Source organism: Rattus norvegicus, chromosome 11, assembly GCF_021556685.1.
Source record: "Rattus norvegicus strain SHRSP/BbbUtx chromosome 11, alternate assembly SHRSP_T2T, whole genome shotgun sequence".
NCBI lineage: Eukaryota > Metazoa > Chordata > Mammalia > Rodentia > Muridae > Rattus > Rattus norvegicus.
This window is the reverse complement of record NC_141544.1, coordinates 63,914,416-63,941,050: the sequence shown is the minus strand read 5'-3', so window position 1 is coordinate 63,941,050 and position 26,635 is coordinate 63,914,416. Positions and strand designations below refer to the sequence as shown.

General features: G+C 41.9%; 1 protein-coding gene and 1 long non-coding RNA gene across 2 annotated transcripts in view; one reads left to right on the top strand and one right to left on the bottom strand.

Moving 5' to 3' along the window:
- The window catches only part of LOC102548829 (uncharacterized), a 29,500-nt gene that overhangs the window by 2,044 nt on the left and 821 nt on the right, over positions 1–26,635 (top strand). The window contains exons 2-3 of the long non-coding RNA XR_015633056.1: positions 6,095–6,154; positions 25,626–25,773. This is a non-coding gene — a long non-coding RNA (uncharacterized LOC102548829). The remainder of the gene's footprint in view (positions 1–6,094; positions 6,155–25,625; positions 25,774–26,635) is intronic.
- Positions 7,648–10,745, bottom strand: Ccdc54 (coiled-coil domain containing 54). Its single transcript, NM_001398860.1, has 2 exons — positions 10,713–10,745; positions 7,648–8,835 (listed from the first exon to the last, which is right to left on the bottom strand). Exon 2 carries the CDS (start codon positions 8,689–8,691, stop codon positions 7,699–7,701), a length of 993 nt encoding a protein of 330 aa, NP_001385789.1. The 5' UTR covers positions 8,692–8,835; positions 10,713–10,745; the 3' UTR covers positions 7,648–7,698.

Here is a 26,635-nt window from a genome sequence, read left to right as displayed (position 1 = left end):
CTTAATATTGGGAAAATCTAAGCTGACTGAGGACTGCTTTAAGTGAGAGTGGCACCCCACTTCAGTGTTCTAATATCTGAAAGATGTGTCCGAGCTTCACCAGGATATTGGCCTATGAGAATATCCTTCAGCAACAATTAGTGGAAAGAATACAGCATCAGAATCAGACTATTACCTGGCCACATTTTCACGTATTTCTTTTTCTATTCTAGTTAACAGCAGGGGAGAAGGGGAGCATCTAAAAATAGGTGGAAACCTTGACCAAAGAAAAAGATTGGTGAGCTCTCTTGGGAGCTGCACTTAGAAGCTTGGGCAGTTCCTCGGGGATAAAATGTAACTCAGGAAGAAAAAAGGAGGACCATCCATTTCACTAAATTGCCTGAAGAGGCACTCTATGTTTTGTTTGTTGGTTGGTTTATTTGTTATAGCATGGGGTATGTGCTATGGTCCAGCTGTCAATAGTGTTTTTACAGCTACTTAACCCCACCTAGTACATCTGCTTTGTAGACGTCTTAGTGCATGTCTTAGGCACCGTTCTATTGTTAGTAGGAGACACTATGACTAAGGCAATTCTTATAAAGGGACCTTAAACTCAGGCTTGCGTACAGTTCAGAGGGTTAGTTCATTATCATCATGGCAGGGAGCATGGTACTTACATGTCAGAACATTAGCTGAGAGCTACATCTGGATCTACAGGCAGAGAAAGAGAGGGATGGGCAGGGGGAGAATGAGAGCACACACTGGGTCTATCATGGACTTTTGAAACCTCAAAGCACACTTCCTAGTCCTTCCAAATAGTATCATTTCATGGTGACTAAGTATTCAAATATATGAACCCATGGAACCATTTTCATTCAAGCTCCCACAGTCATGTCATAGGTTCAGCTGTCACAAGTATAGTCACTTGGGAAAATGGAAGCCTCAACTGAAGAATTGGCCCATGGCCATGCCTTTGAAGCATTTACCTGATTGATAATTGTTGTAGGAGGGACCAGCCCACCGTGGGCAGTACCATATTTAGGCAGGCAAGCCTAGACACAGAAAGTTAGCTGAACAAGCCAGAGGGAGCGTGTCAGTAAACCGTGTTTCTACTTGGTTTCTGCTTCAAGTTTCTGCCTTGAACTCCTGCCTTGGCTTCCCTCCATGGCAGATTGTAACCTGTAAGAGGAGTGAACCCTTTCCTTCTTGAGTTGCTATTGGTCATTGTTATCCTATGAAAGCAAACTAGAACAATGCATAAGAGACTATGCCTAAGCCTCAACCTCTTCCTTGTTTCTCAGCTCTACCGGGAGGTTTTCTTTTATCTTCTTGTCTTCTCTCTCATTCTATCCTCGTCTTGTGCTAGAATAAGTCTCATGCCTTACATTATTGCTTAAACACTAAGGTGGATGTATGGGTGGAGGAGAGAGAGAGAGAAGAAGGAAACATGAAATGACAGGAGAGTCCCAGAAGAGTCCCACACTACAGCTACATGTTTCATGGTTCCAACTCCTGCCCTGCCTCATTGACAGAGTCTGCCACCAATATGCCAAAGCTCATAAAAGCTTGGAGTGTCCTATTTCTCAAAAAATAGTTATTTTCCAAATAGGTGTGTTTTAATCTGGTTTATATAAGGCTTCCAAAGCTGTGTGGAGGTAAATTTTAAAGAGTAGGGCCTAATAGAAAGAAGCAAGTAGAAGAGGGGTGTCGTCTTGCTGGGGACGTTGGCTTCTGCCCTGTCCTCTCCTTTTTGCTTCTTGGCTGTCACTGAGTGGCTTTCTTCTTACCCACACTCTGCCAGGTGTACTTTCTAGCACAAATCTAGAAGTAATGGTGCCAAGTGATGAGGAATGGAACCTCTTAAATTATCAGTGGAAATGAAGCCCTGCCTCTCTCTTTTAAAACTTTTAAGTTATAATTCGTGTGTCATAGTTCACTCATATAGGCTAGAGGACGGCCTAAAACAGTTGGATATCTCCTTCCACCATATGGGTCCCAAGCACCAAACTTGGATTTGGTGGCAAGTCCTTTCCCCACTGAGCCACTTACTGGCCCAAACCCTCCTTACAGGTTGAATGTTCTAGGTGTTTTGTCATAGCTATAGAAATATTACTAATACAAGATTTTGTTCCAAAGGATAAACAAGAGATCAAAACCTGTAATTGGGGGGCTGGGGAGATCCTCTGTTGGTACATTGACCTGCAAGTGTGAGAACTGAGTCCATTCTTACAAATCACATTACAAAAGAAACGACCACCCACTTACCCCAAACAAAAAACAAATCCTACCCAAATGAAAACAACAAACAAAACAACACCCTCCAACAAAACCAAGCCCAGGGGTGGTGGCCCGTGCTTGGAATCCCAGCACTAGGCTGATAGAGACAGGCACTGTATTCATCCTGGAGGCTCATTGGCTAGTCAGCCTAGTCTATCTAGTAATCTGGTGAAAGACCCTGTTTGAACAAACAAGGGGGACAGTGCCAGAGGAATGATAATACAGTCCTTTAACTTTTACACACCCATGCACAAATATGTGCAACACACACACCCTATATTTTATTTATTTGTGTTTTGTTTTTTTGATATAGGGTCTCATGAAACTCAAGCAGGCCTTGAACTTGCCCTATAGCTAAGCACATCTAGGAACTCCTGGCCTCTCCTACTTCTACTTCTGGAGTCCTGGGAAGACAGGCATGCACCACCAGCCCAATAGTGTCTTTTAACACTGTGGGGCACTTGACCCCACCTCAGCCCTATTCTCCAGGCATAGTAGCCAAAATATTCCTTGTCTCCTTCCTTACCCAAGAGTTCCCCCACTTTAGATTCTTAATCCTAGAGTTTCTGCCCTAGCTCTCAAACTTAGTTCTTGTCATTTGTCTCTAACTCCCAAGTCATCTACTAGTCTCTATAACCTGCCGGCTTTTCCTTCCACCATCAGATGCTCCAAAGAGCAAAGATGGTAGGAGTCAGCTGTCAGGACTACCATTCTTGTGGATTTTTTCTGAATACATGTTAGCATGGGACTACATTGATACTTGGCTTGCAGTTTCATTAATAATTACCACATCAGACCCTTTATTGTTATATTTTTAAGGTAACAAAAGTCCAACACATAACTATATATTTATGATATGCTTTCTGAGTTGGAAACCTTACAAGTGGTTTCCCAGCATCACCTATTGATATATTGGCCACTATATTTTTGATAGAGCATAAAATAATATTGCAAAAGTTGAAATTATGGTTTTGAGGAATAACTCTGTGTGTGTGTGTGTGTGTGTGTGTGTGTGTGTGTGTGTGTGTGTATAACGAACTCAAGTTGTGTCCCACGGGGAGGGAGACTGGAATCAAATTTTGCATGAGGTTAGTGAATTGTTTTAAGTCCGAATCTAAGCAGCAGGTCAACATAATTGGCAGGTAGAAAAAACACTATTCAAAGTGTGTTTCAGAAGTAAGAGCATTGTCTTTATCTCTAGCTGGTCACACCTGGCCCATCTAGTTCCTGGTACAGTGTCAGATTTCAATAAATGTTGATGAATGTTGTTTTAAACAGTGCTCTTGGTGAATATGTTTATTGAAGCAAATAATCTTAACTTTAGTCAATTTCTTCATATTAAACTCAGTCTTCTTTCTTCTTTCCAAGTCCTTTCCTTTGTTGCTTATTTATGTAGAGTGCAATTAAAGGTTGGCGAGCGGCTGTTGCAGATGATGGAATATTGGTTGCATGCCCAGATCAGGAGGAGATATTCACACCCTGTCTTATTCTGATCACACTATCTTTGGATAAGGGAGTCGAGAGTCGGCTTGAAGCTTTTGTATTTAGCCTGTCACTTTGTTTATTATTTGTCTAGAGCCCTTTATGGCTGATAAAAGGAGGCAGAGTTCTGAAGGGAGCTCTTTGAGGCAAGGCCCCTGCTCCCATTCATCTTCCTGCCCTTTCTTAACACCCTTCCATCTAGTTGAAGAGGGACGGAAATGACTACCCTTTATTGAATCTCTGCTAAATCAGGCTCTCCCAGGCACACAGAATGCATGATCTTACTCAATGAGTGCAACAATCTCAAGACAGAAATTGCTCTTAATCTAGAGTTGTGAAAACTGAAGAATGCCAGGCATAAGGGGAGAAAATCCATAATCATATAGTCAGAAACATCACCACCGTATACAACGGTGGGCACAGTGGCCAGTTCCAGTTATCCATTCAGTGAAGTTGGATAAGTTCTAAGGTCTGTTCTCCAAAGTCTTCACTCTTTACCCTATGTTAGCTGCGTCCCCAACAAATGTGCTTAATTCACAGCAACAATGGTCTGAGATGTTTTGATGAAAGTACGATGGTGTCATATCTGAGTATGTATATGAATGTATAGATTATATACTTGTCTAATCATATTTATAGCAGCATTTTTCATAGCTATTCAAAGAAAATATAAGGTTGCTTGGGTCAAGAATTCAGAAGATCTCAGAAGATTTTGGATCACGCACAGATTCTTTAATTTAAACTGTGACATATCCATATTTTTGAGGAATACTTGGGACTAGGGGCGTGGTCAGCTAAGAAAACCAAGTAGGACCCACAAGAACAATCAGAAAAAGCCAAAGAGAACCTTAGGGTGAAGATATAACCCATGAGAAGAAAAGGGAGACGTTAGGAACAGAGAGTCTGGGCCTCCCATTCCCGAAGGAGCTTGCCAGAAAGGCAAAGAGAGAAGGAAACAACAGACATCAAGTAGGTGAATAAAATCATAAGTGGGGTTGATAAAAACTAAACCAACAGAAAAGTGATTAGCCAGATGGGGAAGAGAGCCAGCAAGATCGTGCAGCTGGGAAAAGCACTTGCCACCTGGCCCAAGGACCCACAACTCAAGTAGTGGAGGTAGAGAACCAAGTCTTGAAGTTGTCCTCTGGTCCATGCATGTACCATGCATGCCCCATGGCATGTATGCACCTACACACAAAATAAAATTAAAAAACCATGTAAGAATGTGAAATTAAGGAGGGTAACAGATAAGACCCTGAGGCACGGGAAGAGGAACATGAGCAAGATTTGCGCACGTGAGAGATGTGTGAAATCAGACCTGCACTTTTGAGCTCCATTATAGTCTTAGCAAGTCACTTGAGATCTTGTCAGAAAGCAAAATCACCGTTTTCCTTAGAGGGAACTTAATTCACCAGGATGAACAGAATCATCTCTTGAAGCCTTGAGAAAATCATGTAGTCACCTTGATTCTTTCTCTCTTACTCATCTATTCCTCCTCCCCTTCCTCTCCCTCCCTCTTCTTCCTCTTCCTCTTCCTCCTCCTCCTCTTCCTCTTCCTCCTCCTCCTCCTCCCCTTCCTCCCCCTCCTCCTCCTCCCCCTCCTCCTCCTCCTCCTCCTCCTCCTCATCTTCTCCCCTTTTCTTCCCTCTTCATCTCTTTCTCCTTTTTCCTTAGGAAAGTCCATTTTGTCTGGGACATTCTGGAGTAAGTTTGTGATGCTCCTGCCTCAGCCTTCTAAATGTTACGATTGCAGGGTGCAGCACTCAGTGCAGCTTTTGTATGCAGATAAAATATGGGTTAAAATGAGCATTGTGAGCAAGAGTCACTGATGAGAAGATGAGGTCCATAAAGGTTTGGAAGGACTTACCAGCTTGTCTGTACTTTATACATGCTCAGTGCTTGCTGGCTTTTGTTTTCCACATTCCCTCTCAGCCTCACTCCTGTGCTTCTGTCTGCCCTCTTCTCCTCCCTACATTATGACAGACCACAGGAGTGCTCCTGTTCTCTCCAGTACTGGGAGGTCTTCTCTCTCTCTCTCTGTGGCCCATTCCCATCTGTCATGCCTTAAGGGTTGTTTGTCTGCTTACTTTATCCATTCTGCTTAGTGCTGTGTGTGTACAAAGTACAGAGAATGTCTTTTGTTTTCTCTCTTACCCTTCACGATCTCTTGTTTCTGTGGGAAAAATTCTATCAGAGTAATATAGTTCTGTTTATACAAAAAAAAAAAAAACAGAGCAAACCTAATTACAATTAAGGAAAAATGTTAAGATTTAGAGCTTAGGTTCAGAGCATACATCTTGTGCGTTTTCTTCCTACAGAGCAGTTTCTTACAAACTCTGTCGATATATATTTACAGGAAGTGGATAATGATATGTGCTCAACACACAGGACCACTAAATACCTCAGCATGCACTTGGTGAGTCTTTTCTTTTGTAGAAGCCATTTATGTTACTATTTGCCTATGCCATGGCTACTTTCTTCACTCCTGGGTACATGGTGTGCTGAGCGAGGGACCTGGCTTCTTCTGGTACACACCTTTGCTGTTGAAACACACATAGAGGTCCACTATTTAAGATGACACATTTAAGATATACTCTGAATTTTATTAGGTGTATTGCACATGGGCATATTTTTAAAGCAATGTATTAAAGGCCTTTGTGTACATACACGTCTGTAAATTTGTAAAGGAGAATCAAAGTATTGGATTCATAAATGAAAAAAATTGGTGTGGTAAAATAAATACCAGACTGAATTGGGTTTCCTGTATTACTCTCCTAGTTTTTGCTTTTGTAATACTTTCAATATTCCTTCCTCCTCTGTAAAGCTTGCTTGTTCTCTATCTCCAGTGGCTAACCGGGGCTAATTAAAATTAGTACATATGTGGAGAATATTTTCAGTTTAATAACCTGGTCTCCATAGGAAAGATGGTTCATTCAGTGGGTTAAGAAGTGAGGGAAACGTTTCTAACCCCCTGCTTCATGTGCTGTGTGGAAAAATGACACTACAGCAACAAGTATCTATGACATCTAACAATGAAGCTTTCCCCGAACATCTCACTGGAATCCTTACCTTGCCATGTGAAGTTTTATAGTAATATAGTGACGAGGTTCACTTCACAAATATAGCTTTAGTTTTTGCCTTTTTCTCTGTAGCAAATGTGCAAGACCTTGTGTTTGTCTCCTTTCAAGAAAATGGAAAAGATGAACAGTATTTAGCCTTTCCTCTCATATCTAATTGACTAACAGAGTTGAAGCTAAAGAGGAAAGATGTCCTGTTGTAATTCATATTGCCATAACTTGGACTTTCATATGTATACATAAATATATACGTGTGCGTGTGTGTAAACAAAATGATTTTATTTGATGGTTATGTATGTGCCTGAGTTTATGCATGTACATGTAGATGGCTCACCTAGGCCAGAGTGGGCATCAGATCTCCTGGAATTGATTTTACAAGTGGTTGTCAACAGACTGACATGTCTGTTGGGAACACACATGGTTTTCTGTAAGAAAAGCATGTGTTCTTAATATCTGAACCACCTCTTTGGCCCCAATATATTCTTAAGTTCAGTGGTTTTTGAAAATGGATATTTTTTCTTTATATTGTTTGAATTTTTATCTCATATCACAGATTTTTATCTGCCAAGGCCACCAGGACTGATGTGGAAGTTGACAAATGTTTCCCAATTCCATTTTCTCTTTCGTTCTTGGTTCTGATTACTTATGAGAACAGACACAGGATGAGTCTTCATGAACTACTTGTGAGAGGACAAAGACATTGGTATAAAGTGGGTCACAATTGTCCACCAAGATGACCGATACAACTCAACATTGTATGTGTGGGAACTTAGTGGGCCGTGGGCATACACACAACCAGCAAACTAGACGTCACAGCACAGACACACATGACTACTTGAAACAGGCTACATTTATTTTGTACCAAGCCAAGCAGGAAATAACTCTAAAGTCGAGTTATTTCCTCTTTTGAGGAACCAAAAAGGCAATAAACATAGTTGAAAAGAGAGAGGCAAACTGTGGCCAACCTCTCAATGGGTCCAATGAAGGCATAGTCTCTCTGGGGTATGATTTGTGGTTCCTCAGGAAGGATCATTGGCCTAGACAGAAGCCACTGGATGAATTCCTCTAACTTGGTGGCATTAAGGAAAAATCTCCAACTTCCTCCATGAACAAAAGTGAGCTTGATCCATGTACTGAAGTCAGGGTAAATATAAATATTTGGCCTTACGTGTTTGCAACCCATTGATGCATTTTGGAGGCTATTCGTTTTCTTCAGCGTTATTATAGGCTGAGACGACATTGTGTTTTTCTTAAGCTCATCAGTGGGCTCTGGGTAACTGGGCGCTCCCTCTGGCTCTGCTGAAGAGATGACGGTGTCTGAAGAGGTGGCCGTATCCTTCGTGGTTTCAGGTTGTAAGAGCTTTTGGAGGAGCTGTGCAATTTCTTTACCTTTTTCTCCCTCCAAGACCTCTAGACAGTGTACGCTGGAGTAAGAATTCTGGTTTTCCAGGTCTGTCATCTTCTTCTTTAGAGTGTTGATATCTTCTTTCATGGAGAGGATGTCTTTGTTGCTTGTAGCTTGTCTGTCTTCGCTGATGTTTATTCTGGTTTCTAGGGCTTCCATCTGATTCTGATAATGGTTGACCTTGTCCTGGATATTTGATATTGCACTGACAATGTCAGTCATTTGGCTGAGGAGTTCCATTTGTCCCGTTTTAATGTCTTGGAGCATAAATGTTAGACTCATTTCTTCATTCAAACTGAGAGTATCTTGGTCACAATCGTAAGAAGCCGTTGTTGGGTAGTTGGTTGAATATGAGTGCCGGGACTTACATTTCTGGTAAACATTTTTAAGCGATCGTCTGATCTTGTGGAGATTTGAAGTCCACACCTGCCCAGCGGCAACTCTTACTCTTTTGGTGTGAAATCTGTACATGTTTTTACTGAGACATAAGACCCGAAGTGCTGAGACACATGACTGGAATCATGGAAAGAAGCGATTTTTATGCAGGTGTGGCTTTTCTCTTCTTATTTGCTGGAGTTCTTTCTTTGTCACATCATTAAATACCCTGTGGAGAACCTCAAAGGAAGCAACAGGCAGGCTAAATGGCTTACCTCTTCCAAGCAGCCTAACTTCAGAACTTTGTGATTAACAGCCTACTGCATGTGATCTTTCCTGTGGTCCTTATCTGATAGTGATGTCACAATGGCCACTGGTCTAGACCACAGCTAAGCTAACTAGCATGGCGGGTATCAACATTTTTGTCACAGGATGAGTTCTTTTATTCACTTGCAAAGTGATTGAGAACCACAGAGCTTTTGCTTATGTGAGTTATACTTATTTATATTCCATATTACAAATTAAGAAAGTCTTACGATCTTCCTAAGTTTAAATAAGAACTCATTACATGCAGCACAAAATACGTATATTTTATGGAAAATAGCTAGTTTTGTTTCTTTTAAGACAGCGTCTCATTTATCACAGCCTTGTCTAAAACTATGCAGCTGAGGATGACTGGAACTTCTAATCTTCCTGCCACCACCTACCAAGTGCTAACACTGGTCACACTGGTAACATTTAATTTATGTGGTACTGGAAACCCAACCCAGGGCTTTGGGAATTCTAGACAAACATCCTGACTCCCTAACCATAATTCTACCTTCTACAGAAATAAAATGTAAAAGAGTAACACGCTGTTTTATATACGTGTAAATGTTTAAAACTCCTAGATTAGGACAGGCATGGTGGAATACACTTAGGAGGCAGAGGCAGGGGAATCTCTGTGAGTTTGGGGCAATCCTACAATGTAAACACTAAGTTAAAGGACAGCCAGGAGTAAATAACTCTCACCCACAAAAACAAAACAAATTTATTAAATAAAATGCCTAAACTAACAGAATATACTTAATATTCTTACATGTTTCTACATTTGTGAGATGTAGATTGGCCTTGTAGGTCTTTTTTAGTGAATTAACACCATTATTGCTTATTCTGCACAACTTGACAACTGGTAGTTTTAATGAAGTGGTTTACCATATGAATCTTGGTGTACACCAAAAAGTTGTATACCTAAGATGTGTAATCTTAGGTCAGATCAATGAATTTCATATTCTTAGGTGGTCATGGGAATTGTAGTTAATTCAACTATGTATATCTTCTAAATATTTGTTCATTTTTATTATACAATAAGAAAATGTCACAGGGCTGGGTAGATAGCTTGGTTGATAAGAAGGCATTCTGTGCAAGCATTGATTTCCCAGCACTCATGTAAAAACAAAAAGCTACACATGGTCATTCATGTTCCCTGAGAGCTGTGTACAGCTAACCTAAACAGGGACATTTCAGGAGCAGATACCCTGTCTCAAGGGAATAAGGTAGAGCTATAAAGAATAGACACCCTTTCTCTTCCTCTGCCTGTGTCAGTGTAGCCTCTCCTCCTCTTTTTTTGTACACACACACACACGCACGCACACACACACACACACACACATGCGAAGATGCATCATGTTCATTTATATCACCTCCAATGTCACTAGGAAAGCCCTTTAGGATTGTGAAATATTATGGCAGATGCAAATCTTTCAAAATTGTAATTTTAGCTTAAAAGCTTGAAACTTTCCAAGTTTGCTTTCTTTTAAATTTCAAACGTCAGGCTTCCCATATCCCCGTTTCGAAAAAAAAAAAAAAGGGTTACCAAATGCCCCAAGCATGGTTGCCATAATTTGTTGCCATTTATATGGTATAGATATAAATGGCATTTCCTAAGAAAGGGGGTTGGTTTAGCCTAACTCAAAAATTTCTGTGGGGTGGTGAGTTGTGAAAGGTACCCTGATTCCTGGTCAAGACAGGTCAAATCCCTGGAAACAATAATAGGTGAATTCCCAACCTCCCAGATCAGGGTCTCACTAGCTGCAGCCCCCCACCCCCAAACCTCTGTAGAGAAGTTTGAGACATACCAAGTCACGTAGAGCAATGCCCCAAGCCCCTTCTCCACAGGTGAGGATGTGACCATAGGTCACAAAGGCTCAAGACAGATCAGTCATAGACACAGGACCACGCCTATGCCCCCGAATATGTAGATGAGTTGACCCACCCAAAAACTGTATTTAAGGGTCATGTTCAGAATTAAAGGTGTGCAAAAATTACTTTGTCATCTGTTGTCTGAGAGCTTCTGTCATAAGAGCTGTACCACCGCTGCTTGGGGAAGAGATCTGCTCTCCCACAGTCACTGCCAGAAGCCCTCCTGCACCCTCACCGGATAGTCATCTCCTGTTGGCTAAGTCTGGCCTGAAGAAGAGGTAGAACAACACCTGTTCGAGCTCTCCTTTCTCCTGGACCCGAGAACCCAACTGACCAGAGATCTCCACGGAAAACTTCCAGCACAGAGGCCCACAGACAACCACCAGACTTTGGAAATCAGAAACGCTTATCTGTATTCCCACATCATGTGATATATAAAACATTGAGATTTAATGGGAATTTTTATACTGCTTCATCAAGAACACTTTTTGAGTGAAATTGTTTTTTCTTACATCTTTTTTTTCCCTCTACACTTGAGTGGTGGTACAGAATACATTCACCATTGGTCCTTTCTGATTTACAACCTTGTTATGTCCTGAGGGACAACCAGCTTAATCCACCATTGCATTTGCAATGCATTTTCAAAGTGCAAGTCACAAAGGCAAGTGATATTCTAGTATTTTGAAATATCTCTACTCTCAAGGTTCACCATCTGCCACACTTTGAGAACTATTGCCTCTGAGGGCAATAGTTTGCCTCTTGGAAATCTAAATCTTTAATAATACTGAATAATATTTTGTCCATATGATGCATTGAGGTAAAGTTTTATTCTTTGAACATATAAGCCTAAACACTTTAGAATCAAAATGGCATGTTACCGGATACCAATGTCTCTTGTGAAGCAATCCTTTCTATTTAAGGGGACTAAAAAATTAATGTCATTTACAAACCTGCTACTAAGTCACTATTTCTTTCATTTGTGCCAAATTGCAGGGTCAGTCTTGGCATAGATTTTGGTATAGACTCTGAACCAAGCCAAAAGTGATTTAAGAATTTTGGCTCACTGACAGTACCTGGGGTTTTTGCATCCCTCTGTCTATGAATTGCTGCTTGGCTCTTTCTGAAATGGCTAGCTATCTTTCCAAACTCTTGCTGGGAAAAGAAAATGTTCTCCAGGAAACAGGCTACAATGGGATGGGGATTGAAGCCAGAATGATTAGGGTCAGCATGGTCCTATTTACCTGGGCCTATGCCATTCTATCCGTCAGCTTCCAGAGGAGCAGTGTTTAGACCTTGTGAAGATTTCTAGGGCCAATACAAGTGTCTGAGACCAGAGAGCAAAATAAACAAACTATGGGCTCAACATACTAAATGAAAGCTGTAAGACTGAAACAATAAATGTTTAATTAGATGTCCCACTAATGGTCAAATTTAATTTCACTAATATTGTATACATTTGGAAGAGGAGGTTCATAGATAATATAGTCGCACATTTTAAGGATTCTCAAATTGGGGTGATTGCTTGCAGCAACTGCTCCAACCAGGCTAAACCCAGCCAAGTCTCACTTAACTTATACTCTGAGACACAGTGTATGTATTATTTGTTTCTGACACACACACACACACACACACACACACACACACACACACACACACACACACACACTACCAGATAAAGGAGACTTGCAGCAGGATCATTTTGGCTCTGAGTTTGAGCATCAGGTCACCATGGTGAGGAAGCCATGGTCACAGAAGCATGGGGCAGTTGGTCACATTGCATCTGCACTCAGAAAGCAGAGAGACAGAAACACAGCACTTAGCTTAACATGGTACTTAGCTTGCTTTCTGCTTTTTTTTAAAATCTAAGACAGGGCTGTAGCCCAAGAGATGGTCCCACTCACATTTAAGGTGGTCCTTCCCACTTGTATCATACCAATCTAGGAACTTCCAGACATACCTAAAGGTTTGTGTCTTAGGTGATTCTAGATCCTGTCAAGTTGACAAAATCAACCATAGCACGTGGTTACAAATACCATCTATTTATGTGAAGTTCAGAGAACGTACGCTACTTCCCTGTGGTGATACAGCTAAAAAGTAGGCAGGCAAAGACCTCACATTCCATATCCTGGTTCTAGAGTTTGTGTTTGATCTCAACTGCCACACAAAATAGGAATGGGGGTTGGGGAACTAGGAGTAGCCACTAGCAAGTCCCAGATGCCAGGAAAGGAAGAGGATCTCAGGACCCAATGGGGATGAGATTAGCTGAAATGCCCAACAAAGGGGAGGGAGAACCTGCAGAGACCATATCCAGAGGTTAGGCAAGGCCCCTGGTTGGGGGATGGGGACCCCCACTCACCTTCAAATTTTTAATCCAGAATTGCTCCTGTCTAAAGGAAATACAGGGACAAAGAGTGGAGCAGAGATTGAAGGAAAGGCCATCCAGAGACTCTCCCACCTAGGGATCCATCCCATATTCAGACATCAAACCCAGTCACTTTTGCTCATGCCAAGAAGTGCATGCTGACAGGAGCCTGATAGAGCTGTCTCCTGAGAGGCTCTGCCAGAGCCTGACAAATACAGAGGTGGATGCTCACAACCAACCGTTGAACTGAGCACAGGAACCTCAATGGAGGAGTTAGAGAAAGGACTGACAGAGCTGAAGGGGTTTGCAATCCCATAGGAAGAAGAACAATAACAACCAGATCCCCCAGAGCTCCCAGAGACTAAACCACCAACCAAAAAGTACATATGGAGCTAATCATGGCTCCAGCTGCATATGTAGCAGAGGATGGCCTTGTCAGACATCAATGCCCCAGTTTAGAGGAATGCCAGGGTGGGGAGGTGGGAGTGGGTGAGTGGGGGAGCACCCTCATAGAAGCAGGAGAGGGAGATGGGATAGGAGGTTTCTAGAGGGGAAACTGGGAAGGGGGAATAACATGTGAAATGTAAATAAAATATCCAATTAAAAAATGTGCACATTTGTCATAACTCAGGAGAAGGTAGACATTTGTTTTTTCAAAACTTTTTATTAAAAATTACTTAGCAATATGAGATCACAAAAGTTTTATCTAGATACTTTATTTAATAAAGATGTTTGAAGCAGAATTTTGGAAAGATTTTAGGAGCTGGATTAGTTCTAACTCCTAAGTAAAAATGAGCTACGTTAATAGTAGATCCTTGGGAAGGTATCCAATTTTTAACAACAATAAAAACAATTTTGTGGGTTCTGATTACTTCTTGAAATATTAATCTAGCCTGTTTCATACAAACCTGTCTAGCTGTGGTTGACACATATTGGAACAAGATTTGGGGCTTGTTAGGCACTGAATGGCATCCCGGGAAGTCCTGTCTATGCTGATTTGGTGAAGTTGGACAAGTCAGTGGGAAACAGGAAGCCAGCTGACTTCCTTTCTTAGAGTTCATGCCAGGGTACACAGGCAGTCCAGAATGAAGCAGCTTGAGGTTAGCGGGAGGTCTTCTGAGCAAAAGTGCGCCGTAAGAGGATGGTTTTCCCAGGAGTGCTGTGGCTTTCCTGGGAATGGTGGGGAGCCAGAACAGTTAGAGTTCAAGGCTATCCCATTGCTCACTGTTCTCATGGACACATGGCTGCCTTCCTCCGAAGTGTGTAAAGGGGATGATACCTGAACCTATTCTATAGATTTGGAAATTAAAGTGCTCAATGGAAGGGTGGTCTTTTCCCCTTCCCTCCTAGACATTTCACTTTTCTTCCTCCAAATGGAAGAAGGAAATAGTCAAGCATTTGAAGCTTTGGCTGAAGTAACTTCCTCAGTTTCCAGTTTTGTCTTTCTTTCTCTCGTTCACTATGACCCATATAGAGAGTAGGTATGGCAAGTGGATGAGATGCTTTGGTAATAAGGACCTCAGCAGGCAGACAAACCAGCAGGCTATTTCCTCACACACAGGACTGCTCACTGAATGTGGTCAGGCAGATGGCACGAGATGACCTCTAGAGAAGAGTTTCTAATAATAAATACTACTTATCCCAAGATACTGATGTATTTGGTTGTAATGGTTATAACTTTATTATGACAGAATCAAGACTGTATAAAATATATTCACTCTAACTAACCTTCTTTCTCATGTGTACACATGTAAAAGGGAATGGGGATAGTTAAAGGCTTTTATTAGCAACTGGGCATTACTGGGAGAGTTTATGGTTCACCTGTAGTAATCTATTACTCACATGGTCTTAGTGGTCTAAAAGTAGAAGCATTTATTGGGTCTTTTATTTTGCCTGTGAAATTATGTGGCCAGATTTACAAGAACTCACTCCTTCCACCAGGAAGTTCTTTCAAATGATCAGAGTAGCTAACCCTAGAGAATTAGAATATTATTAATCAAGGAGCTTAAATCTGATGTTTACTCAAGCCAAGTATCGATGAATGGTCTGAAGGTGAAATTTTCTTCTATTTTTTTTCCACTTTAGCTTTGAAAAATATAGAGACTGGGAAAAAAAATCAGATGTACCACACTGACTAAAGATAGGGAAGGAGGAACAAGCATAATGTTTGTAAAGCAGTAGAGTGATACACAGTCTGTAGAGAGACGTGACACACGTGAAAATACATGTCGCTGACAGTACTATTGAAACTGTATGAAGCCAGAAGCCAAAACAGTATGGTGAACATATTTAGTGAAGAGATAGAAGGTCAACTACCTTTCATGTGATATTTGAGAGTCCGGTTGCTCAGTAGTAACACACTGGCTTAGAACACACTCTGCCACTAGGACAGGCTCAATACAGATGCATGTATACACACAGATACACAATTGGTCATGCTGGTTTCCTTCCCACACTGCTTCTAAAATTGTGTGGACTGTTTCTGGAATGCTCTACTATTTATTGCCCTAGCAAACTTGTGTACGTCCTTTATGAGTCATCTAGCCCTCCACGATGCTGTCCCTCCCTTCTTGGTCAGATTTTCTCACTTTCTAGTGCTCCTAACTGGCTGAGTATCTACCTGTCACTGACTCACATATTAGCTTGCCAATGCTGGGCAGTCCCATCAGCACTTAATCAATGAACGCCCCAGGAGACACGTTCAACCCCACCAGGCCTTGTCACAAACCCCAAGATATGATTTCTGTTTGGAGTGACTTGGATATGAAGTACCATCCCTACAAAAAGACTCATGTGTCAAAGGCATCGTTGCCATGTGACAGAATTATGGCACGTGATAGGATCATGAGGATTCTGACTAAATCATCGGATTAAACCATAGTTGATTTTATGCTATTTTCTTAAAATTGTTCATTTTCACATGCCTGCTTTCAGAGTTCGTGTGCACCATGTGCAAATGATAGCCATGGGAGGCCAGGAGAGGATTTTAGCTCTGCCGGAACTGGAGTTCCAGAAGGTCATGAGATACCTTGTGTTTTCTGGGAACCCAGTCTGGAACCCATGTAAGGGCAGCCAGTGCTCTTAGCTGCTGAACCATGTCTGTAGGCTGCAGTAATAGATTTATAGGCAGATGGATCCTTAGGAGGCAGGAGAAACTGCGGAAGGCAGGGGCTGATTGGAGGCACAATCTGATTTGAGTTCCCTTTGTTCATTTTTCCTGCTCCTTCAATGCACGAGGTGAGGAGCCACCTCCGCCTTGCATTGTCATGCCCTTCTGCTTGATCACAGGTTCAAATCCAAGGGACTGACCCACTTTTTGTGTTGAAATCTATGAAACTATGAGTCCAGAAAAATTTTTTTCTCTTAAATTGTGAGTACTGGGCGTTTGGACCCAGTGATGCCAAGTTATCTGTATAGTACTTAAAAGTCTTATCCAATGAATCAATGAATGAATAAATTAGTGAATGAATGAATAAATGAATATACTTGTGGATGATTGTCAAGGAATCCACTGAGTTTCTTTTAGGCCAGTTTCTGTGGGTGATAGGACATACGTTGCTAGCCCTCTAAAAGGAATAACTTTCCTCAGTTCCTCCAGTGTCATTTAACGACTTCAGCCACAGGGATTCATTAATTGCTTCCCCAAAGGCCAGAAGCACTTAAGTGGCAGAAGGGGTGAATGGAGAGGAGGGAGAAGATGGTAATTATTTGCCTGGAAACAGATATGGCAAAGGTAAAGGCAGAGCCAGTAATGATGGTAACAGCCCTGAGGTTAATGACATGGACTCTGGAGGTGGCTAAGGTATGTGGTATACTTCCCCTGTGTGGCATATTAAGGCCTCCAGAGAAACAAAGGCAATCAGTGTATTCTCCCGGCCCCTGCAGGGTTGCAGGGGAATTTGTTTGTCCTCTGTTTAGGTACTCAAGTACTTATCTCTTTATATGTCATCTTATATAATGAACTCCAAATTTAAAAGGAGCTCTCCCTACCTTATCTAAACGCACCACTCACCATTCAGCTCCAGAACTCCGGGGCACGTTAGTATTTTATGTCATCTCTCTCTCTCCTGCCCCCTTCCTCCCACCCTTCTGTTATGCTTGGTTTTCCCTGGTAATATATTATATGAGGTTGCCTGGTTTCCGTAATGCTCAACTTCATCTCTTGGTTTCACTTCTCAAATATTACCTTTACACCTCTGCTTGCTTTGTCTTGTGATTGACACTCCTCTTGCAGTGCCTTCTAGGTCTCGATGTGTGGAATTGATGTAGTCATAAAAATAAATGGCCGGAAAGGGGGCGAGAAAACGAAAGAGCTGTGTTTTGCGTAATCACTCACCTCTCCCCCAGTGGAACCGGCAAGGAAGCACAGTGCACCCATCTAGCCAACACACCTGGTTTCCCTGGGTTTTAATCATTTAGCAGGGCTCATTTTTTTTTCTTTTTGAGAAAACATTATTTGATGAATACAGCACAGTGTCACCTTTCCGTCTCATTTCTTGATTGCACTGCGTAAAAAAGGAAGACAGTCACAGAACAAGTAGTAATCACATAGGAGACTGTAAACAGATCCGGAAATCATAAAGTACGACTAGCATCCTGTTCTGTTTCTGTAGTGTTTTTCTTCAGTAGTTTGATATTAGAATAATTTCCTTTCCTTGTCTAAAGCTACCTGCATTCTTTCAAGTTCCTAATTATAAAGAACGTGGACCTCACTATGTGAGCATGTTCCTATGATATGGCAGTCTTAATATTTTAGAGGAACTGTGATGGGCTTTCATGCATTATGCTTGATAGTATGTTGGACTACAAAATCCAGGGAGCTAGCTTTTTACATACTCTAAAATTTGAAAACTTGAAAGGTCATGATGTGAAACATTGTGGTGTTTTTTCCCTTGATAGTTCCCACTCTGAAAAATATCTATTGTTATCGCATGTTATTTCCAAGGGGATTGGTACCAGTGTCTCTGTGGGGTAAACAAGTGTTTATCACTAGACCCTTGTTTTTGTTTTTCTAGTCATACACTCTCTGTCCTAGTCATATTATTTTCCGTTCTATTTCATCCGTACCGTGAGCAGCACTAATGCACGGACAGATATTGATGAGGCCCATAAGGATTAACTTTAAAACGTCTAATACATCTAATTTTTAAATCCATACCTTTCCCCTCACCGAAGAACCTCGAAATAACATTGTGTTCTGTTTCTGTAGTGGTTTTCTTCAATAGCTTGATATTAGAATAATTTCCTTTCTTTGTTTAAAGCTACCTGCATCCTTGTTCCTGCATGGGTTTAGATTGCAAGGAGCTATTTAACTTTCTAGATGTATTCTTTCTCCTTACGCTGATTACATACAAAATAAGTAGCACCCAAAGGCAATAATAAAATGAAGCTTCTTCCTCTCCCCATCTCCCTTCATTTCCAACCCAGGGTTTTACAACTGAGATCTAAGAGAGGAAGTATTTATTCACTGTTTTAAATATTTATTAAAATCTCCCTCCTTGAAACTGTATTCTGCCACTGCAGATATTTCTAGTATGAAAAAAGCCAACCAGAATACAAAAAATAAGGATTTGTAGATGTCTAATTCTAAGATTCAGAACTTTTGGGAGGGTCCATCTCTTCTTGGAAATTTGACTTGTTTACTGACGGTCTTGAAGTATTTTAGTATCGAATGACAGAAATGTAGATCCACAAGGCTGTTCTATTAAGCATATAGGTCAATGACTTGGGCTTTGATAGTCAAGGTTCTGCACTGTAACTGGCATAACAATTGCAACTCATCCTAGTGAAGTTTCCGGGGTCTCTTTCATGGTATGTAGTGAAATCACCAGAAGCTGGCTGAAACTGTTGGTCATTTTATATCCTTAAATGAGTAAGCTGTCATTGGACTTTATGTTTTGCCTCGTTAGGCTTCCCATTGTTGTGAGGAGACACCATAACCAAGGAAACTCTAATAAAGACTAACATTTTATCGGGGCTCGTTTACAGTTTCAAAGATTCAGTCCATTACCATCACGGTAGAAAGCATGCTGTTTGCAGGCAGACATGGTGCTGGAGGAGCCAAGAGTTCTACGTTTTGATCTGCAGGCAGCCAGGAGGAGACCAGGTTTGTTTCACACTGGGAATGCTTTAAATATTTAAGACCAAAGCCCACCTCCACAATGATGAACTTCCTCTAACAAGGCCACTCCTCCTCCAATAAAACCACACTTCCTAAAATACCATTTTTTTTATGGACCAAGCAGTCAAACACATGAGTCTATGGGGGCTAAACTTCTCAAACCACTACAGCCATTTTGATAGCAATTTAAAAAAGCAAACTGATGGGAATAGGGTCTGGGGAGATGGCTCGGTAGGTAAGAGTACTTGCTATTAAAGCATGAAGACCTGAGTTCAGCTTATACTCAAAAAGCTTGGCGTGACCACCCATGGTGTTTACTTTAGCACTGAGCAAAGTGGCAGGGGACAGGAGACAGGACAGGAAGATGATTGGGGCTCACTGGCTTCCACTTGGCCACTTGGCCAAAAATAATGTTGACCTGTAGGCTCAGTGAATCTCTGTCATGGACATAAAGGAACATATGTACATGTGCATATTCATGCATACTACTGCCTGCCCTCCAAACACAAAAGACTGCTAGGCCTGGCAATGCCATTCCTTGTTGTTATATGTTGGAGTTTTACATGCCCGTTGTAATTATCATGAAAGTGATGTGGCTGACCACTTACAAATGGGTAATACAGAGGATCTTAAACTTGGAGAACGCCATGGTAGCTTTGCATGCTTTCTCAGAAGATAACATATGCACAGATTAACGTGCGATTTCAGAGTACTTTCTAGACCTTTCCAGTTCTACCTCCTCAACCATCCAGAGAACCACAGTTTACTCCCAGGGTAAAATCCAGCAGTTGGAGAAGGGCAGGCAAGGGTCTGTTGGGATCCACAGCTCATCCATGAGCGTTTGCTGTAGATGAGTTTGGCCCCTTTTAGATGTTTTAGCTCAATACTTAGACTATGTGGAGTGCTGACAGTGACCACTGTGGAAATGTGTGACTCAGGAATGATGTCTGTTGGAAGAATCATTCTTTGTGGCTAAGATTTGAACAGTTGCTACTGTGACTGAGGCTTCTATGTGGGGGGAACTATGAAGTCAGAGCTCTGTTTGGTGCGTTCTTCACTCTGCCATGCAAGCTAACAACCTCTGGACTGTCAACACATATTTATGCAGTGTCTCATGCCTCATTGCTAGTAAAAACCAGAGGCAAGAGAAGTGGCAAAACCCCAGGAGTCCCTTGCAAACCTCTGATGGAAAGCCACTGAATACCAGTGGGAGGGTGATAAAGGTGTCTTTGGTGGTTGGGTTGGAAATATGCTGTTTCTGTAATAGCCATGTAGGAGTCAGTCATTGCTGGAAAATTACATATCCTGACTTCATTGCTAAGTAGCTAATAATTGAGGGTGGTGGTTAGAGTAGGTATGGCCCCATAGATTCATGTGTTTGAATGCTTGTCCCATAGCGAGTGGCACTATTATGAGGTTTGGCCTTGTTGCAGTAGGTGTGGCCTTCTTGGAGGAAGTGTAGAGACAAGCTTTGAGGAATCATATATAAGCTCAAGCTATATCCATGGGGAAGATAGTCTCATCCTGTCTGTTTGCAGAGGAGTCTCCTGCTGCCTTCAGATACAGATGCAGAATTCTTGGTTCCTCCAGCACCAAGCCTGCCTGCAAGATGTCATGCTTCCCACCATAATGATAATGAACTAAACCTCTAAAACTAACACTGCCCCAATTAAATGTTTGCCTTCACAAGAGTTGCTTTGGTCATAGTGTCTCTTCACAGCAATAAAACCCAAACTAAGACACTGAGAAACAAAATACCTTTTTTAAAATTGGTTATTGTATTTATTTACATTTCAAATATTATCCCTCTTCTCAGTTTCCCCTCCATAACTCCCCTATCCCCTCTCCTTCCCCGCCTCTAAGAGGGTGCTCCCCTCCTGCCTATCCACTCCCGCCACCTCACCACCCTAGCATTCCCTTACCCTGGGTCATTGAACCTCCATAGGACCAAAGTGCTCCCCTTCCAGTGATGCCAGACAATGCCATCCTCTGCTACATATCCAGGTGGGGCCATGCGTGCCCCCATGTGTACACGTTGGTTGGTGCTTTAGTCCCTGGGAGCTTTGGTGGGTCTGGTTGGTTGATATTGTTGTTGTTCTTCCTATGGGGCTATTTTATCATGGAATACAGATAGTCTGCAGGGAGAGACTGTAGCAGCCGTGATTCCAAATGCTAAGTTAGCCCTTAGATCTGGATCTTACCCAGCCTCAGGGAGCTGACATTTCTACCACAGCTCCTCCAGCTTACTTGCCTCACTCTAGCCTTGAACCTCATTTCCCAGCTCGAGGAGGGTAGATGAGACTGTGGGATAAGTAGCTAAGTCGTTTTTAATTTTGACGTTTCTTCTGTGCTCTTTCAGCCCCACTGTTATTATCAGGTATAGCATCCGTTACTTTCCCTCAGCCTTCTTCGGGTCCGCTCCTTCCTACCTTCACAAGTAACCTCTCCGTGTACTGAGTCACCTCGGTGGGTTGGTGAGTCAGCCCTGGCTTGTCTCCTTCTGAGATGTCAATAGAACCATTGCTATTAATGTAGTTAATCCTGACTCACTGCTGAGAATTGTCTGTCCTTTGTCTCTGCACATCATTTACAGCCACACATTAGCTTATTTTGCACACATGATTGAGTGGCTGGGAGAGGTTTCCTTGCTTTTACCCACAGTAGGGCTATGTCTTTTCATTTCTTATTTCCTACTGATGGCTGGGAATAAAATGATAGGGTAGTGAAGTCCCTGAGACTAAATGCAGAGAAAAGGAGGGGGGGAGGGGAGGGGGAGGGAGGAAGGAAGGGGAAGGGGGAGAGGGAGAGAGAGAGTTTCAGAAAGAGATAACATGGTGATATCTCCTTTCTAGATTTTGTATTTCAGAAAGGAGGGACAACAGTCAACGTCACTAATCTCTGTCTCCAAAGAGGGGGCTCATCTTGCCTTTTTTGTGGACTTTGGGACTGGGAGCTGGGCCTCTACACCTCATATCTTTTGTCCTCTCCCCGCCCTGAATCCTCCTGCCTGCCTCCAGGAACAGGATGAATTCTGTGCCTTCAGGAGGGTGTGGGACAGGGCTAAAGTTTGGGATAGGGTATTAGAAAGACTATGGCTGCCACACATGTAAGGCATATCCACCAAATAAGTAAACTTTAGATCTCTCGTCTGCTATGTGCTTTCCCCCATTATTTCAATGATAGAAAATAGCAAAAGGTATTAAGTATCTCATGTGCCCAACAACCCAGGCTACTTGGCAGTCATTATAAGCTTGAGTAATATTCTCTAGCTTTGGAATTTGGAGAAGACCCAAGTAAAGCCTAGTTAGTGTGAATTATGTTTCGAGAAGTCTAATGCTATAGCAGCAATAAAGGCCTATTAAGGGAAAACAATTTTATTGCTTTTGGGTCAAGAGAGTGGAAGCTTTGGCATGAATGGAAACCTAACATCCTAGTTGGACTGGGTTAATAATCTGGCTAAGGGACCACCCCTAGCAAGGAGGAGTAATTATCCCTCGGATGAGATAATGTACTTTTCCTTCCCAGAATTCCAAATCCTAGTATAATCCAGCTTTGTATGCCTGCCTTCGTTTCTAAATTACTGAGAACAGTGAGGCCTCCCTGTTTCTCCTTTCTCTCTTTCTTTCCCACACTTTGGGCTTTCCTCTTTCTCTGAAGTTTCCCCACATGTGGTTTCTTGTCTGCTATGTCGCTGACCCCCATGTCAGTTTATCTCGAATGGTGGCATGGCCTTTTATCTGTTTTACCCCTGTGAGCAGTTTCCAAGATTTACAGCTTGTCCCTGGGGCTTACTAAACTGTAATAAAAATTGTCCTCAAGCTGCCATTTGAATTTTTTCTTTAATTCTTTTTATTAAGGAGACAAAGAACCAGAAGATGGCTCCACTCTCATTAACATGTGGTAACTCTAGTGGGATTTCCTAAAATTATCAGTAAAACTATGCATGTTTGAATTTTTGTTTTTAGATACAGGGTTCATAATTCATATTTGATTACCTTGCTTTTTCTTTCTTCCATAAATAACAAACAATTGTACATACCTGCTTTTTAAGAGTACAGTGAATTGTAACCTGAAATTTCCTTGTTCCATAAAAATCTCTATGCCTTGTTGCTTTATGTAAGAATGATAACCATTTTACAAAACTATCGACAGAGATCGAATTATACAAGGAAATAATATCTGAGAAATACTTCAGAACCTGACCTACCACGGGCATTTGATAAACGTTTAATTAATGCCTGCAGTGTGCTTCAGACTGTACATTGGAGAACGTTCTTCATATTCCAGTAAATTTAGTAACCCAGCATTTTCCCATGCAAGCTAGGCCACTTGAAAGTGTGAGAGACAGAAACCAGTGTGCTCCTCTGCTCCTGGTGACCTCATTTTTTTTCCTTTTTTTGTCTTCCTTGCATCTTCCCCTAAATTTCTGCTTTTAATTTCACTGTAGTCAGTGATGTTGATCCTGCAAGGCCTCATTCTGATGTTTCAATGCAGTGGGATTTCTTTTTAACACCACTGATAGTGTTTTAAGAAAGAAGGAGGGCCAGAAGTCAGTGACCAGCTGGGCTTCTTGATGGCAAACCCCATGTCCTGTGAAACTACCTGACCCTATTCAAAAAGGGAGCAAGTTGAGTGGGAGCTTGGAAGCCAGATCATGCTGCCAGACTGGCCTAAATGGAGTCTTTGGGACAAAAGCGGCAGAAGTGAGTGAAGACTATCTCAAAAATTCCTTCTCTGCCTATGCTGAAGGTAAAAAACAAGCACTCGATAACTGCCTTTAATTCCTTCAATATTTCTATGGATTTTCCAAATTCCTTGTGTTTAAGTTAGTGGGCATGAGCTATGAGATGTTAGAGTTGATGGTTTGATTTCACAGAAACTCCAATGTAGATAATACTGTTGGTTCTTTCTGTCTATGAACTCTGGAAGAAAGCAAGCTGCTATGTAAACCCATTTATGGTGATCCCTTTTTCCTAACAGTCTAAAATCCTCCCCAGAACTTAACGGGGCCAACGATCTATTACCAGGGTTAAGGTCCATGAACGATTCATCTTCCCTCTGCTCTCACTCTCCATCCCTCCTTCCATTATTTTCTGTTGCATTATTTACAATGTGTGGGAGGTGGTCCCTTCCTAGGCAATGTTCAGTTGTGTCTACTTAGTACAGATGGGTTGCTCTGAAATGGTGTGGGGAACTCAGGGCTTATGAACAGAAGACTCTGGTTCTGCTCCATTGTTAACTCTTGGAGGAGTAAATACCCATGAAAAATAGAAAGTAGAGAAACTGCCTGGGCAGAGAAGTGTACACATCTGAGGGTACTCAGACTCCAGAGCAAAGATGACATCTAGTCTCCTTCAATGAACAGTCATGCTATCTTGTTATTGGATTCCATGACCATCTTCAGAAATGAGGGTCCTTGACTTTGTGATATCTTATTTCCAATTCCAGCAGTAGAGAAGGATGCCTCATTTTCCAAAGGTAGATTCAATTTCCAGAATTCTAAAACTGAAAATCCCATTTATTAAATGTCAAAATTCTGCTATATACCACTTTTTGTAATGTAAGCCAATTTTATATGCTTTTAAACTTACGGGTTTTTTTTTTTTTTAAAAACCACTTCATTGTTATCTAGTATTTGGCTATTAACAGTTTAAATTAAATATTGACTATTTAATTGTGAATTATCACATAGTATGCAAAATCATCCAGGAGTTAGAGCCTGACCATTTATTAAGGCGTGCTTAAGTTCCTCTAAATGTACAAATAATCCACGTCCAGACAAATTCCCAATGCTGCTCTTCACTGAATCCAGGATGTGCATTTGGGTTTCTATCACTACAGCTCCCTTCTTAGCATTGTTGCCGAGACAACTCACTTTGTTTTCTGAGTGCTCAGGAGGGCAGACAGTTCAGGATGGGAACCACCACCAAGAAAGGAGACTGTGTAACACTTTTTATAGGATGGGAACACAGCCAGGGGATCAGAGTGGGCTGTTGCATATTTTTTTTTCTGGAGCTGAGGACCGAACCCAGGGCCTTGTGCTTGCTAGGCAAGTGCTCTACCACTGAGCTAAATCCCCAACCCCAGCTGTTGCATATTTTGACATGAGGAGTTAAACAAGGAAGTTAAGGTTGGTGACTCGGCCTTACCTGGGTCACCTGGCTTCAGGGTCCTTGGGTCTGCTTTTGCAGTCAGATCCCCTCCTGGACTCTGACTTGGAGTCTGGAATTCTAAGAGAACAAAGGAGGGGGGAAGCAGCAGTAGTCAATTAAGTCAAGACAGGCAGCACCTTTATGACCTGTGCGCCTTTGTTTAGATAAGGGACTAACAAGATCTTCCCTCTTTATGTCCTTTATTGGTTAACAGATCAAGCTGAAACAGCTAAGGAAGTAGGACAGGAATTGAGTTCTGGGGCCTGGGAACATGAACTCGGTTTCTTGATCCTGCCAGACAAGTGGAATTTCTTCCTGCGATGGCTGAACTCAGGAAACAGTCTCCTAACAGCAAGCTACCCGTAAGCTAATTAAAGATACATTCCTTAATAATGCTGAGAATAAGAGCATGAGGGCTCGGGCTGCTATAGCTCAACTGGTAGAGTGCTTGGCTAGCCCCCACACACTGTAGGCCCAGTCTCCAGAACTGCGTAAATGACGTGCTGGGGTGCAATTGTAATCCTAGCGCTCTGCAGTTGGAGGGAGGAGGATCAGAAGAAGTTCAAGTTCATCTTTAATTATGTATTAAATTGAAAGTTAGTCTGGGCTACCCAAGTCACTATTCTAAACAAGTAGGCAAGCAAACAAACATACAGACATACAAACAAGCGAGCAAGCAAACAATACAATCCCAACATGATTGTAGCGAGTGGCTTCTTAGGTATACATTAATTTACACGAGACACCTGAGTTTGAAACTAGTTTGCCCTCCAGGGAGATGGCTCAGTGGTTAAAAGCTCTTGCCTTGAAAGCCTGCCTACTTTTGAATGTGATCATTTAATTTGACCTTGATTTTTGAATTCTTGAGTTTGATATCTGTAACCTATGGTGAAGGATAAACCAGAATTCAAAGGTCGTCCCCCTGACCTCTCCATATACACCAGGGCACACCCCACTCAGTAATAATGTAATACATAAATTAACACAAACATCTATGACAAAGCATGCGAGTGGAAGTCAGAGATTGACTTACAGGACTCAGCTCACTCCTCATGGGTCAGGCCCTCAGTCTTGGCCCTTTTGTCCTCTGAGCCATCTTGGTGGCTCGTTTCACAGAGAGGGGAGTGGGAGGGAAAAGGGGGGCAGGATCAGGAATGAGAAGAGGGCCAGGGTAAAGAATACAAATATGTAGCAGTGGGGGTTGAATAGCTGGGGAGAACCACT

Bases quoted from the DNA above. Each gene is read 5' to 3' on its own strand.
- Ccdc54 (NM_001398860.1), bottom strand. From the start codon at position 8,691: ATGTACAGATTTCACACCAAAAGAGTAAGAGTTGCCGCTGGGCAGGTG.